The sequence below is a fragment of the Salvelinus fontinalis genome, chromosome 32 (assembly GCF_029448725.1).
Source record: "Salvelinus fontinalis isolate EN_2023a chromosome 32, ASM2944872v1, whole genome shotgun sequence".
Taxonomy (NCBI): Eukaryota; Metazoa; Chordata; class Actinopteri; order Salmoniformes; family Salmonidae; genus Salvelinus; species Salvelinus fontinalis.
In genome coordinates, this window is record NC_074696.1 from 12,158,138 (window position 1) to 12,174,111 (window position 15,974).

The window sequence follows — 15,974 nt, forward strand, 5'->3', positions numbered from 1 at the left end:
GAGCCAGGGACCGCCTCTACCCCCACCACTTATCCCGACACAACTCTCCCTCCCCATTCTGCTCTGTGCCTTGCGTGAGACAGGGACCGCCTCTACCCCCACCACTTATCCCGACACAACTCTCCCTCCCCATTCTGCTCTGTGCCTTGCGTGAGACAGGGACCGCCTCAACCCCCACCATTTATCCCGACACAACTCTCCCTCCCCGGATTACTCCGGGCACCTCCTCTAATTACTGCAGTAACTCTGGTTGGGGGAAACCAGACCACTGCACTAACCCGTAGCTTATTAACCTCTATGTAAATGAGTGTGACAAAGTCACAGATCAAGTGTTTTCCACTATTGCACCCCATACCAGATGCCAAATGGCCACACAATGGAGTGTGATTGATTTCACCCAGAGACAATGAGAAGTGGCCAGGTGAATGGTGAGTTTATAACTTTCAATAGGCAACATGAAAGTGCTTGTGCGGTTGTGTTCGGCTTTATGTTTAGTATAGATTATATGTTAGAAAAGTAGCATATTCTATCACCCACTAATTCGAATTGTCTCTGCGGCTTCCCCTCTCCCCTGCCACGTCGAGACATTCCAGAGAGCTAAAGGGGGGGGGGCAGAGAAATCCCCTGAAAAATACTTACACACTGGCCCACCACCGCACCCCCACGCCGTCATAGCTCCGCTTGTAATATCCCCTCAAACTGCATTTGCCTATATAGGCTACATGTGTCAATGTATACTATTCTACAGTAGTACATTTGTGTCTGGGGGTCTTGTGGGGGGTCTTGCAGTGGTGATGCAGTCTATTTGGTCTCCAGCCGTGACTACTAGGCCCTCCGTTTGCCGTTTCCACGTCAACACATCTGCTGTGTGCTACTGCGCCTGCGCCCATTCTATTCAAGCCCGAACGGACTGGGATCAAGGAAAGAAGACAGAACGGGAAGAAGAAGATCACAGGAACCGAAACAACCTGCGCGAGTGAAAAAGAGAGCAGTAAACCGTTAAAGTCTCGGTTAACCACCTTCATTTTTGTCGGTAAAAGATAGTGCTATGAAAATGAACCAGTGCGTGCACGGGATGATCTATCTGGCGGTTCTGGTGGCGTTTGCCGCCTGTGACGCCCCTCCGGTACCGTTAGATGACATCGTGATTGAGAAAACGTTCGTGCCGGAGCAGTGCGGGCGCGCTGTGAAAGTAGGGGACTATGTCCGTTACCACTATAACGGCATGTTCCCCGATGGAAAGAAGTTTGACTCCAGGTATCCTTTTCTTTCCCTCTACCTTCCTGCAGTTCCTGCATGCAGTGAGTAGCGTGCACGTCTATAAACTCATGTGCGTGTTTTATTACCGGGTCGCCCAAACAGCCACGCAGGCAGAGAGAGAGAGAAAGATTGTAATGTTTACTGTTCATTTTTGATTGTTTATTTCACTTTTGTTTATTATCAATTTCACTTGCTTTGGTAATGTAAACAATGTTCCCCATGCCATTAAAGCCCTTTGAATTGAATTAGGGGAGAGAGAGAGAGAGAGAGAGAGATGTTCACTCAGAGACAGAGAGAGAGAGAGAGAGCAGTTCAGTCAGAGAGAGAGAGAGAGAGAGATGTTCAGTCAGAGAGAGAGAGATGTTCAGTCAGAGAGAGAGAGAAAGAGAGAGAGAGAGAGAGAGCAGTTCAGTCAGAGAGAGAGAGAGAGAGAGCAGTTCCGTCAGAGAGAGAGGGTGTGAGATAAACAGAGAGAGAGAGAGAGAGAGAGAGAGATGTTCACTCAGAGAGAGAGGGGGGTGAGATAAACAGAGAGAGAGAGAGAGAGAGAGATGTTCAGTCAGAGAGAGAGAGATGTTCAGTCAGAGAGAGAGAGAAAGAGAGAGAGAGAGAGAGCAGTTCAGTCAGAGAGAGAGAGAGAGAGAGCAGTTCCGTCAGAGAGAGAGGGTGTGAGATAAACAGAGAGAGAGAGAGAGAGAGAGAGAGATGTTCACTCAGAGAGAGAGGGGGGTGAGATAAACAGAGAGAGAGAGAGAGATGTTCAGTCAGAGAGAGAGAGAGAGAGAGAGCAGTTCAGTCAGAGAGAGAGAGAAAGAGAGAGAGAAGTTCACTCAGAGAGAGAGGGTGTGAGATAAACAGAGAGAGAGAGAGAGAGAAGTTCACTCAGAGAGAGAGAGAGAAGTTCACTCAGAGAGAGAGAGAGAGAGACTCTGCTTCAGTCTCCAAGCCTGAACTGAAGAATAACTGGATTTAACTATCACTCCAGAGAAAACAGTTCCTATTATATTATGACAGACCAGCTGCATCTACTGTCTCTACTTTATTATGACAGACCAGCTGCATCTACTGTCTCTACTTTATTATGACAGACCAGCTGCATCTACTGTCTCTACTTTATTATGACAGACCAGCTGCATCTACTGTCTCTACTTTATTATGACAGACCAGCTGCATCTACTGTCTCTACTTTATTATGACAGACCAGCTGCATCTACTGTCTCTACTTTATTATGACAGACCAGCTGCATCTACTGTCTCTACTTTATTATGACAGACCAGCTGCTCTACTGTCTCTACTTTATTATGACAGACCAGCTGCATCTACTGTCTCTACTTTATTATGACAGACCAGCTGCATCTACTGTCTCTACTTTATTATGACAGACCAGCTGCATCTACTGTCTCTACTTTATTATGACAGACCAGCTGCATCTACTGTCTCTACTTTATTATGACAGACCAGCTGCATCTACTGTCTCTACTTTATTATGACAGACCAGCTGCATCTACTGTCTCTACTTTATTATGACAGACCAGCTGCATCTACTGTCTCTACTTTATTATGACAGACCAGCTGCATCTACTGTCTCTACTTTATTATGACGTACCAGCTAGATCTCTCTCTCCTGCTACTAAATACACCGGCTGATAATAATGTATGTGGGCAAGGTGTTATACCTGTCCCGCTGTAGGCCATGAACACACAGGTATAACCTCCAGGTGTGTGAGTGTAGGCCATGAACACACAGGTATAACCTCCAGGTGTGTGAGTGTAGGTCATGAACACACAGGTTTAACCTCCAGGTGTGTGAGTGTAGGCCATGCAAGGCCAGCAAACGGATCAGGTTAAACATCTCATTAATAGGTCATTCAGTCATTCATTCATGTAAACTCTTGGGCTAAAGTAGACCAGACCAGTAGGCTTAAGCATCAATGTGCATGGGAAGAACTGAGATGCGGTTGGCTGGTGTAGTAGTTCAGACCTGGTGACGCGGCATGTTATTCACAGTCTCACCACAGCCAAGCAATGACAAATTACTGGACAGAGAGCTACATATGACTGACTGAGTGAGTGACTGAGTGAGTGACTGAGTGAGTGACTGAGTGAGTGAGTGAGTGAGTGAGTGAGTGAGTGAATGACTGGGTGACTGAGTGAGTGACTTAGTGACTGAGTGAGTGACTTAGTGACTGAGTGACTGAGTGACTGAGTGAGTGAGTGACTGAGTGACTGAGTGAGTGGCTGGGTGACTGAGTGACTGAGTGACTGACTGACTGACTGAGTGAGTGGCTGGGTGAGTAAATTTGTGTTTTCCTTGTTTCTTCTCTTTCTGTCTTTTTTGGTTGAGATGTTGGCAGCTCCCATAACGTGTGTGTGTGTGTGTGTGTGTGTGTGTGTGTGTGTGTGTGTGTGTGTGTGTGTGTGTGTGTGTGTGTGTGTGTGTGTGTGTGTGTGTGTGTGTGTGTGTGTGTGTGTGTGTGTGTGTGTGTGTGCGTGTGTTACAGCTATGACCGCGGTAGCACCTACAATGTGTATGTGGGTAAGAAGCAGCTGATTGAAGGGATGGACAGAGCTCTGGTAGGGATGTGTGTCAACGAGAGACGCCTGGTCACCATCCCCCCACAACTGGCCTATGGGAAGGAAGGACACGGTAAGCTCGTAACGTAACGTATGACATTACTTAGAGCATAGTCTACAACACCCAATGGAACTTATTCAACTTTATACGTGAGGTTTAGGAGAAAATAGATCTCAGCTCCTCTCCTCCAATCAACAACTACATGTACTCAGCTGATCATCTTTCACGTATTTATGTACATTTTGTTGAACCTTTATTTAACAAGTCAGTTAGGAACAAATTCTTACATACAACGACGGCCTACCGGGGAACAGTGGGTTAACTGCCTTGTTCAGGGTGCAGAACGACAGATTCTTTACCTTGTCAGCTCAGGGATTCGATCTAGCAACCTTTCGGTTACTAGTTCAACGCTCTAACCAATAGGCTACCTGCCGCACCTGTAATTTGTGTGTTTAGCTTCTAACATTGTGAAATCATAGCTTTTAACATGGTTATAACATAGCTTACGTTAGGCCTATAACATGGTTATAACACAGCTTACGGTAGGCCTATAACATGGTTATAACATAGCTTACGGTAGGCCTATAACATGGTTATAACATAGCTTACGGTAGGCCTATAACATGGTTATAACAGCTTACTGTAGGCCTATAACATGGTTATAACATAGCTTATGGTAGGCCTATAACATGGTTATAATATAGCTTACGGTAGGCCTATAACATGGTTATAACATAGCTTATGGTAGGTCTATAACATGGTTATAACACAGCTTACGGTAGGCCTATAACATGGTTATAACAGCTTATGGTAGGCCTATAACATGGTTATAACAGCTTATGGTAGGCCTATAACATGGTTATAACAGCTTATGGTAGGCCTATAACATGGTTATAATATAGTTTACGGTAGGCCTATAACATGGTAATAACATAGCTTATGGTAGGTCTATAACATGGTAATAACATAGTTTATGGTAGGTCTATAACATGGTTATAACATAGCTTATGGTAGGTCTATAACATGGTTATAACATAGCTTATGGTAGGTCTATAACATGGTTATAACATAGCTTATGGTAGGTCTATAACATGGTTATAACATAGCTTATGGTAGGTCTATAACATGGTTATAACATAGCTTACGGTAGGCCTATAACATGGTTATAACATAGCTTATGGTAGGCCTATAACATGGTTATAACAGATTATGGTAGGCCTATAACATAGCTTATGGTAGGCCTATAACATGGTTATAACATAGCTTATGGTAGGTCTATAACATGGTAATAACATAGCTTATGGTAGGTTTATAACATGGTTATAACATAGCTTATGGTAGGCCTATAACATGGTTATAACACAGCTTACGGTAGGCCTATAACATGGTTATAACATAGCTTACGGTAGACCTATAACATGGTTATAACAGCTTACGGTAGGCCTATAACATGGTTATAACAGCTTACGGTAGACCTATAACATGGTTATAACATAGCTTACGGTAGGCCTATAACATAGTTATAACATAGCTTACGGTAGGCCTATAACATGGTTATAACATAGCTTACGGTAGGCCTATAACATGGTTCTAAACATTGGTCTGTCTTGTCTGTGTGATGACGAACACAGGTAGAAGCTGTAGCTCTGGATGCAGTTGGCGGTTGGGTCTATGGGTCGCACGAGGATGTGTTTGTGTGTAGGCCTGAGTACAGCATGTTTGTGTACAGTATTCATTAACACACAGAGGAAGGAGGACAGGAAGTGGGCGGTCTCGGCTCCATGTGGAATCGGCCCACTCTGACATCACAGACCAGGAAGTGAGCGCTGCCTGGAGCCAAGCTGTTTGTTACTTTGTTACACAGGGCAGGCTGAGCTAGCTGCTGCCACTGAATATCAGATCAATCAGCTGGTTGACAGATTAGTGTTGTAAGAAGCTCAGACCAACCCTCTAACAACTAACACAGAGAGGAGACCAACCCTCTAACAACTAACACAGAGAGGAGACCAACCCTCTAACAACTAACACAGAGAGGAGTCCAACCCTCTAAAAACTAACACAGAGAGGAGACCAACCCTCTAACAACTAACACAGAGAGGAGACCAACCCTCTAACAACTAACACAGAGAGGAGACCAACCCTCTAACAACTAACACAGAGAGGAGACCAACCCTCTAACGACTAACACAGAGAGGAGACCAACCCTCTAACAACTAACACAGAGAGGAGACTAACCCTCTAACAACTAACACAGAGAGGAGACCAACCCTCTAACAACTAACACAGAGAGGAGACCAACCCTCTATCAACTAACACAGAGAGGAGACCAACCCTCTAACAACTAACACAGAGAGGAGACCAACCCTCTAACAACTAACACAGAGAGGAGACCAACCCTCTAACAACTAACACAGAGAGGAGACCAACCCTCTAACAACTAACACAGAGAGGAGGAGTCTTGTTGTAGGCGGTACCCTCATTCACAGGGGAGACTGCACAGTGGCAGGAGTGTGTTTGTCCATATTAGTGTGTGTGTGTGTGTATTAGCATGTCGTTGTGCCTATAAAGAGGTCATCAAGCGGATTGGTTGGTTTTGCATGAGGAGAGATTAGAACAGGAATGTGTGGCCTGACTTGACATGTAGAGACGGGTAAAGAGAGAGAATGCGAGATGGGGGGAGGGGGCGTGTATGGACAGGTATATGTAGGTGTCTCCTCTATAGATTTGTGTGTGGAAGAGGGAGAGAGAGAGAGAGGGAGAGGCATAATAGCCATAACATGGCATTTTAAATGTCTCTATTTCTTTGAGTGCAATACTTACTGTTCATTTTTATTGTTAATTTCAATTTTTTTTAAATTATCTATTTCACTTGCTTTGGCAATATGGTTCCATGCCAATAAAGCCCTTTGAAATGAATTGAATTGAGAGGAAGAAAAGGAGGAGGAGAGGGAGGGAGACCCGGGGAGGGAGAGCCGGGGAGGGAGAGCCGGGGGAAGAGAGAAGGGGAGGGAGGCGGGGAGGGAGAGCCGGAGAGGGAGAGCCGGGGAAGAGAGAAGGGGAGGGAGACGGGGAGGGAGAGACAGGGAGGGAGAGACGGAGAGGGAGAGACGGAGAGGGAGAGACGGAGAGGGAGAGACGGAGAGGGAGAGACGGGGAGGGAGAGACACGGGGAGGGAGAGACACGGGGAGGGAGAGACGGGGAGGGAGAGACGGGGAGGGAGAGACGGGGAGGGAGAGCCGGGGAGGGAGAGCCGGGGAGGGAGAGCCGGGGAGGGAGAGACGGGGAGGGAGAGACGGGGAGGGAGAGACGGGGAGGGAGAGACGGGGAGGGAGAGACGGGGAGGGAGAGACGGGGTGGGAGAGACGGGGTGGGAGAGACGGGGAGGGAGAGACGGGGAGGGAGAGACGGGGAGGGAGAGACGGGGAGGGAGAGACGGAGAGGGAGAGACGGAGAGGGAGAGACGGGGAGGGAGAGACGGGGAGGGAGAGACGGAGAGGGAGAGACGGAGAGGGAGAGACGGAGAGGGAGAGACACGGGGAGGGAGAGACACGGGGAGGGAGAGACACGGGGAGGGAGAGACACGGGGAGGGAGAGACGGAGAGGGAGAGACGGGGAGGGAGAGACGGGGAGGGAGAGACGGGGAGGGAGAGACGGGGAGGGAGAGACGGGGAGGGAGAGCCAGAGAGGGAGAGACACGGGGAGGGAGAGACGGGGAGGGAGAGACGGGGTGGGAGAGACGGAGAGGGAGAGACGGAGAGGGAGAGACGGGGAGGGAGAGACGGGGAGGGAGAGCCAGAGAGGGAGAGACACGGGGAGGGAGAGACGGGGAGGGAGAGACGGGGAGGGAGAGACGGGGTGGGAGAGACGGGGAGGGAGAGACGGAGAGGGAGAGACGGAGAGGGAGAGACGGAGAGGGAGAGACGGGGAGGGAGAGACGGAGAGGGAGAGACGGAGAGGGAGAGACACGGGGAGGGAGAGACACGGGGAGGGAGAGACACGGGGAGGGAGAGACGGAGAGGGAGAGACGGGGAGGGAGAGACGGGGAGGGAGAGACGGGGAGGGAGAGACGGGGAGGGAGAGACGGGGAGGGAGAGCCAGAGAGGGAGAGACACGGGGAGGGAGAGACGGGGAGGGAGAGACGGGGTGGGAGAGACGGAGAGGGAGAGACGGAGAGGGAGAGACGGGGAGGGAGAGACGGAGAGGGAGAGACGGAGAGGGAGAGACACGGGGAGGGAGAGACGGGGAGGGAGAGACGGGGAGGGAGAGACGGGGAGGGAGAGACGGGGAGGGAGAGACGGGGAGGGAGAGACGGGGAGGGAGAGACACGGGGAGGGAGACACGGGGAGGGAGAGACACGGGGAGGGAGAGACGGGGAGGGAGGGAGAGACGGGGAGGGAGGGACGGGGAGGGAGGGACGGGGAGGGAGAGACGGGGAGGGAGAGACGGGGAGGGGGAGACGGGGAGGGGGAGACGGGGAGGGAGAGACGGGGAGGGAGAGACACGGGGAGGGAGAGACGGGGAGGGAGAGACGGGGAGGGAGAGACGGGGAGGGAGAGACGGAGAGGGAGAGACGGAGAGGGAGAGACGGGGAGGGAGAGCCAGAGAGGGAGAGACACGGGGAGGGAGAGACGGGGAGGGAGAGACGGGGAGGGAGAGACGGGGAGGGAGAGACGGGGAGGGGGAGACACGGGGAGGGAGAGCCGGAGAGGGAGAGACGGGGAGGGAGAGACGGGGAGGGAGAGACGGGGAGGGGGAGACGGGGAGGGGGGTGGGAGGGAGAGCCTGGGAGGGAGAGCCGGGGAGGGAGAGACGGGGTGGGAGAGACACGGGGAGGGAGAGCCGGGGAGGGAGAGCCAGAGAGGGAGAGACGGGGAGGGAGAGCCAGAGAGGGAGAGCCGGGGAGGGAGAGACACGGGGAGGGAAAGACGGGGAGGGAGAGCCGGGGAGGGAGAGACGGGGTGGGAGAGACGGGGAGGGAGAGACGGGGAGGGAGAGCCGGAGAGGGAGAGCCGGAGAGGGAGAGACACGGGGAGGGAGAGACGGGGAGGGAGAGACGGGGAGGGAGAGACGGGGAGGGAGAGCCAGAGAGGGAGAGACACGGGGAGGGAGAGACGGAGAGGGAGAGACGGGGAGGGAGAGACGGGGAGGGAGAGCCAGAGAGGGAGAGACACGGGGAGGGAGAGACGGGGAGGGAGAGACGGGGAGGGAGAGACGGGGAGGGAGAGACGGGGAGGGGGAGACACGGGGAGGGAGAGCCGGGGAGGGAGAGACGGGGAGGGAGAGACGGGGAGGGAGAGACGGGGAGGGGGAGACGGGGAGGGGGGTGGGAGGGAGAGCCTGGGAGGGAGAGCCGGGGAGGGAGAGACGGGGTGGGAGAGACACGGGGAGGGAGAGCCAGGGAGGGAGAGCCAGAGAGGGAGAGACGGGGAGGGAGAGCCAGAGAGGGAGAGCCGGGGAGGGAGAGACACGGGGAGGGAAAGACGGGGAGGGAGAGCCGGGGAGGGAGAGACGGGGTGGGAGAGACGGGGAGGGAGAGACGGGGAGGGAGAGCCGGAGAGGGAGAGCCGGAGAGGGAGAGACACGGGGAGGGAGAGCCGGGGAGGGAGAGCCGGGGAGGGAGAGCCAGAGAGGGAGAGACACGGGGAGGGAGAGACGGGGAGGGAGAGCCGGGGAGGGAGAGCCGGAGAGGGAGAGACACGGGGAGGGAGAGCCGGGGAGGGAGAGACGGGGAGGGAGAGCCAGAGAGGGAGAGACACGGGGAGGGAGAGACCGGGAGGGAGAGCCGGGGAGGGAGAGCCAGAGAGGGAGAGACACGGGGAGGGAGAGACGGGGAGGGAGAGCCGGGGAGGGAGAGCCGGAGAGGGAGAGCCGGAGAGGGAGAGACACGGGGAGGGAGAGCCGGGGAGGGAGAGCCAGAGAGGGAGAGACACGGGGAGGGAGAGACGGGGTGGGAGAGACGGGGAGGGAGAGACGGGGAGGGAGAGCCGGGGAGGGAGAGCCAGAGAGGGAGAGACACGGGGAGGGAGAGACGGGGAGGGAGAGACGGGGAGGGAGAGACGGGGAGCTGGAGGGTTTTTGCCAGCAGAGAGAACTCAACTCACCAGTATGGATTTAATCACAACTACCCTCAACTTCTCTACCCCTCCTCTCTTCCTCTTCCCCTCCTCTCACCTTCCCTCCCTCCCCAAAACAATATCTTTGGCCTGTTTATAAACTGTGATTAAGGACCTTCAAAGAAATCATTCCATGTTCATCTGACGAGTCTAACATTGAGAGAAAGAAAGAGAGAAAGGGAGAGAGGAAGTAGAGAGAGAGGGGATGAGAGAGAGACGGGATAAGAGAGACAGGATAAGAGAAGAGAGGGTGAGAGAGAGGGTATAAGAGAGACAGGAGAAGAGAAGAGAGAAGAGAAGAGAGGATGAGAGAGGGGTGATACGAGAGACAGGATAAGAGAAGAGAAGAGAGGATGAGAGAGGGGGGATAAGAGAAGAGAGGATGAGAGAGGGGTGATAAGAGAGACAGGATAAGAGAAGAGAGGATGAGAGAGAGGGGATAAGAGAGACAGGAGAAGAGAAGAGAGGGAATAAGAGAGACAGGAGAAGAGACGAGAGGGTGAGAGAGAGGGGATAAGAGAGACAGGATAAGAAAAGAGAGGATGAGAGAGAGGGAATAAGAGAGACAGGAGAAGAGACGAGAGGGTGAGAGAGAGGGGATAAGAGAGACAGGATAAGAGAAGAGAGGATGAGAGAGACAGGAGAAGAGAAGAGAGGAGGAGAGAGAGGGGATAAGAGAAGAGAGGGTGAGAGAGAGTGGATAAGAGAGACAGGAGAAGAGGAGAGGGTGAGAGAGAGGGAATAAGAGAAGAGAGGGTGAGAGAGAGGAGAGAAGAGAAGAGAAGAGAGGGTGAGAGAGGGGTGATAAGAGAGACAGGAGAAGAGGAGAGGGTGAGAGAGAGGGAATAAGAGAAGAGAGGGTGAGAGAGAGGAGAGAAGAGAAGAGAAGAGAGGGTGAGAGAGGGGTGATAAGAGAGACAGGAGAAGAGGAGAGGGTGAGAGAGAGGGAATAAGAGAGACAGGAGAAGAGAAGAGAGGGTGAGAGAAGAGAGGATGAGAGAGGGGTGATAAGAGAAGAGAACAAGTGTAACTGTAAAGGTTGTCGTAGTCGTTCTCCTCCTCAGACGAGGAGGAGCATGGATCGGACCAAGATGCGGATTGGTAAATATTCATGATTTAATGGCAAACCAACAAAACACTACAAATTAACAAAACAACAAACGTGACTAACCTGCAACAGTCCTGTGTGGCCCAAACGCTGACACAAGAACAAACACCCACAAAACACCAGTGAAACCCTGGCTGCCTTAGTATGACTCTCAATCAGAGACAAACGATACACACCTGTCTCTGATTGAGAATCATACCAGGCCGAACACAAAAACCCAACATAGAAATAGAAACCTAGACCAACCCACCCAACTCACGCCCTGACCAACTAAAACAAATACATAACAAAGGAAAACAGGTCAGGAACGTGACAGTAACTGTCATTCTTCCTTAATCCAGGTGATGTCATCCCTTCAGACGCCATCCTCAATTTTGACGTTCTGTTGTTGGACGTGTGGAACCCTGACGACGGGGTTCAGAGTGAGACGTACTACACCCCTGACAACTGCTCTAGGAAGGTAGAGGTGTCAGACTACGTACGGTACCACTACAACGGAACACTGCTGGACGGAACACTGTTCGACTCCAGGTGAACACACTGCACACTACTAACACACACTACTAACACACACTACACACTACTAACACACACTACACACTACTACACACTACTAACACACACTACACACTACTACACACTACTAACACACACTACTAACACACACTACAATCAATCAATCAATCAATCAATTTTATTTTATATAGCCCTTCGTACATCAGATAATATCTCGAAGTGCTGTACAGAAACCCAGCCTAAAACCCCAAACAGCTAGAATGCAGGTGTAGAAGCACTACACACTACTAACACACACTACACACTACTACACACTACTAACACACACTACTAACACACACTACACACTACTACACACTACTAACACACACTACACACTACTACACACTACTAGACACACTACAACGGAACACTGCTGGACGGAAGACTGTTCGACTCCAGGTCAACACACTGCACACTACTAACACACACTACTAACACACACTACACACTACTAACACACTACACACTACTAACACACACTACACACTACTACACACACTACACACTACTAACACACACTACTAACACACACTATGATAGAGGAGAGGGGGGTGATGATAGAGGAGAGGAGGGTGATGATAGAGGAGAGGGGGGTGATGATAGAGGAGAGGGGGGTGATGATATAGGAGAGGGGGGTGATGATAGAGTAGAGGGGGTGATGATAGAGGAGAGAAGGGTGATGGTGGAGGAGAGGAGGGTGATGATAGAGGAGAGAAGGGTGATGGTGGAGGAGAGGAGGGTGATGATAGAGGAGAGGGGGGTGATGATAGAGGAGAGGGGGGTGATGATAGAGGAGAGGAGGGTGATGATAGAGGAGAGGAGGGTGATGATAGAGGAGAGGGGGGTGATGATAGAGGAGAGGGGGTGATGATAGAGGAGAGAAGGGTGATGATAGAGGAGAGGGGGGTGATGATAGAGGAGAGGGGGGTGATGATAGAGGAGAGGGGGTGATGATAGAGGAGAGGGGGGTGATGATAGAGGAGAGGAGGGTGATGATAGAGGAGAGGGGGGTGATGATAGAGGAGAGGGGGGTGATGATAGAGGAGAGGAGGGCGATGGTGGAGGAGAGGAGGGTGATGATAGAGGAGAGGGGGGTGATGATAGAGGAGAGGGGGTGATGATAGAGGAGAGAAGGGTGATGATAGAGGAGAGGGGGGTGATGATAGAGGAGAGGGGGGTGATGATAGAGGAGAGGGGGTGATGATAGAGGAGAGGGGGGTGATGATAGAGGAGAGGAGGGTGATGATAGAGGAGAGGGGGGTGATGATAGAGGAGAGGGGGGTGATGATAGAGGAGAGGAGGGCGATGGTGGAGGAGAGGAGGGTGATGATAGAGGAGAGAAGGGTGATGATAGAGGAGAGGGGGGTGATGATAGAGGAGATGGGGTGATGAAAGAGGAGAGAAGGGTGATGGTGGAGGAGAGGAGGGTGATGATGGAGGAGAGGAGGGTGATGATGGAGGAGAGGAGAGTGATGATAGAGGAGAGGGGGGTGATGATAGAGGAGAGGGGGGTGATGATAGAGGAGAGGAGGGTGATGATAGAGGAGAGGAGGGTGATGATGGAGGAGAGGAGGGTCATGATAGGGGAGAGGGGGGTGATGATAGAGGAGAGGGGGGTGATGATAGAGGAGAGGAGGGTGATGATAGAGGAGAGGAGGTTATGATAGAGGAGAGGAGGGTGATGATAGAGGAGAGGGGGGTGATGATAGAGGAGAGGGGGGTGATGATAGAGGAGAGGAGGGTGATGATGGAGGAGAGGAGGGTGATGATAGAGGAGAGGGGGGTGATGATAGAGGAGAGGGGGTGATGATAGAGGAGAGAAGGGTGATGATAGAGGAGAGGGGGGTGATGATAGAGGAGAGAAGGGTGATGGTGGAGGAGAGGAGGGTGATGATAGAGGAGAGGAGGGTGATGATAGAGGAGAGGAGGGTGATGATAGAGGAGAGGGGGTGATGATAGAGGAGAGGGGGTGATGATAGAGGAGAGAAGGGTGATGATAGAGGAGAGGGGGGTGATGATAGAGGAGAGGAGGGTGATGATAGAGGAGAGGAGGGTGATGATAGAGGAGAGGAGGGTGATGATAGAGGAGAGGAGGTTATGATAGAGGAGAGGAGGGTGATGATAGAGGAGAGGAGGTTATGATAGAGGAGAGGAGGTTATGATAGAGGAGAGGAGGGTGATGATAGAGGAGAGGGGGGTGATGAGAGAGTAGAGGGGGTGATGATAGAGGAGAGAAGGGTGATGATAGAGGAGTGGGGGGTGATGATAGAGGAGAGGAGGGCGATGGTGGAGGAGAGGAGGGTGATGATAGAGGAGAGGGGGTGATGATAGAGGAGAGGGGGGTGATGATAGAGGAGAGGAGGTTATGATAGAGGAGAGGAGGGTGATTATAGAGGAGAGGGGGGTGATGATAGAGGAGAGGAGGGTGATGATAGAGTAGAGGGGGTGATGATAGAGGAGAGGGGGTGATGATAGAGGAGAGGAGGGTGATGATAGAGGAGAGGAGGGTGATGGTGGAGGAGAGGGGGGTGATGATAGAGGAGAGGGGGGTGATGATAGAGGAGAGGGGGGTGATGATAGAGGAGAGGACGTGAGGATAGAGGAGGGGGGGATATTTAGTATTTCCAATAATACATGTCTGCTGTGCTTGTAGTCTTCTATGAAGTATTTTCTCATTCACTCCCCATCTCTCCCCCCTCTCTCTCTTCCTCCCCCTGTAGCCACACCCGTTTGCGTACCTACGACACCTACGTGGGGATTGGCTGGCTGATCGCTGGCATGGACCAGGGCCTTCTGGGCATGTGTGTTGGGGAGAGACGCATCATCACCATGCCCCCTTCGCTAGGATACGGATCAAACGGAGATGGTAAGTGGGTGCTGCTGGGTAATAGAGTTCTTTCTGAGTGTTATCCCAGTACAGGCTTCTCTAATACTGTTGAACCGGAGATGGCATCACCAGTGTGATTCTCTCTCTCTCTCTCTCTCTCTCTCTCTCTCTCTCTCTCTCTCTCTCTCTCTCTCATCGCCCTCTCTCTCTCTCTCTCTCTCTCTCTCTCTCTCTCTCTCTCTCTCTCTCTCTCTCTCTCTCTCTCTCTCTCTCTCTCTCTCTCTCTCTCTCTCTCTCTCTCTCTCTCTCTCATCGCCCTCTTTCTCTCTCTCTCTCTCTCTCTCTGTCTCATCGCCCTCTTTCTCTCTCTCTCTCTCTCTCTCTCTCTCATCGCCCTCTTTCTCTCTCTCTCTCTCTCTCTCTCTCTCTCTCTCTCTCTCTATATATATATATATATATATATATATATATATATATATATATATATATATATATCTCCTCTCCCTCCTTCCATCCCTCTTTCCCTCTCTAGGTAGTGATATCCCAGGCCAGGCCTCCCTGGTGTTTGATGTAGTCCTCTTGGACCTCCATAACCCTAAAGACGGTGTCACAATAACCAACCAGGACATACCTCAACCCTGCCTCAGGAAGAGTGTATCTGGGGACTTTATCAGATATCACTATAACGGATCACTACTGGACGGGACCTTCTTCGACTCCAGGTTAGGAAGAGTGAGAGAGTGAGAGAGAGTGTGTGTGTGTGTGTGTGTGTGTGTGTGTGTGTGTGTGTGTGTGTGTGTGTGTGTGTGTGTGTGTGTGTGTGTGTGTGTGTGTGTGTGTGTGTGTGTGTGACTTCATAAATATTATGTAGACACTGCTCCTCTATTTCCTTGTGGTCCTGCTGCATTGTGTTTATCCTTTATATTCAATTATTATTTTGTCCTCAAGGTGGCAGTATAACCTTACAAACCATAGTAGACTGAAATTAGTTTCTCATAAGATTTTACTGAATGAATCCAAACAGTACTAGAAAAATGGCACTCTAAGTTCAGACTGAATAAGGTGTAGACTTTAGAATCTAGATATTAAGGAAATTGAAGTTGAATTTAGAGCTTCTGGGTGGGCAAATGTTTTAATATGTTGGTAACTGAAATTACCGCGTCTCGTTCTGTACATGTGATTATTGTCCTCTGTTGTTGAATACCACAGTTACTCCCGTAACCGTACCTATGACACGTACGTGGGTAAGGGCTCTTTGATTGGTGGGATGGACGAGGGCCTGATCGGAGTCTGCATCGGAGAGAGGAGACGCATCACCGTCCCACCTCACCTCGGATACGGAGAGGAGGGTACAGGTGTGTAGAAGACAGTGAGTCTGTTTAGGTTTTCAGTGTACCGTTGTTGATGGAACGTAGATTTCATCGTCTATTTGCTATTATTTACTGACCTCTGCCAATCTCCTCTCTCCTCTCCTCTACTCTTCTCCCCCCTCTCCTCTCCCCTCTCCTCCTCCCCTCTCCTCCTCCCCTCT

At 51.3% G+C, this 15,974-nt stretch overlaps 1 protein-coding gene across 2 annotated transcripts in view; it reads left to right on the plus strand.

The window, feature by feature from the left end:
- The first annotated feature begins 876 nt into the window (after window positions 1-876).
- LOC129830738 (peptidyl-prolyl cis-trans isomerase FKBP9-like) overlaps window positions 877-15,974 on the plus strand; it is a 23,567-nt gene continuing 8,469 nt past the window's right edge. Inside the window, exons 1-6 of one of the 2 annotated variants that reach the window (XM_055893421.1) lie at window positions 877-1,257; window positions 3,763-3,908; window positions 11,400-11,589; window positions 14,337-14,482; window positions 14,976-15,165; window positions 15,653-15,798. In XM_055893421.1, the coding sequence (XP_055749396.1) occupies window positions 1,049-1,257; window positions 3,763-3,908; window positions 11,400-11,589; window positions 14,337-14,482; window positions 14,976-15,165; window positions 15,653-15,798 (1,027 nt within the window). In that variant the 5' untranslated portion in view covers window positions 877-1,048. Of the gene's footprint in view, window positions 1,258-3,762; window positions 3,909-11,399; window positions 11,590-11,653; window positions 12,016-14,336; window positions 14,483-14,975; window positions 15,166-15,652; window positions 15,799-15,974 lie in introns of those variants that run through there. The other variant, XM_055893422.1, reaches the window with a different exon arrangement.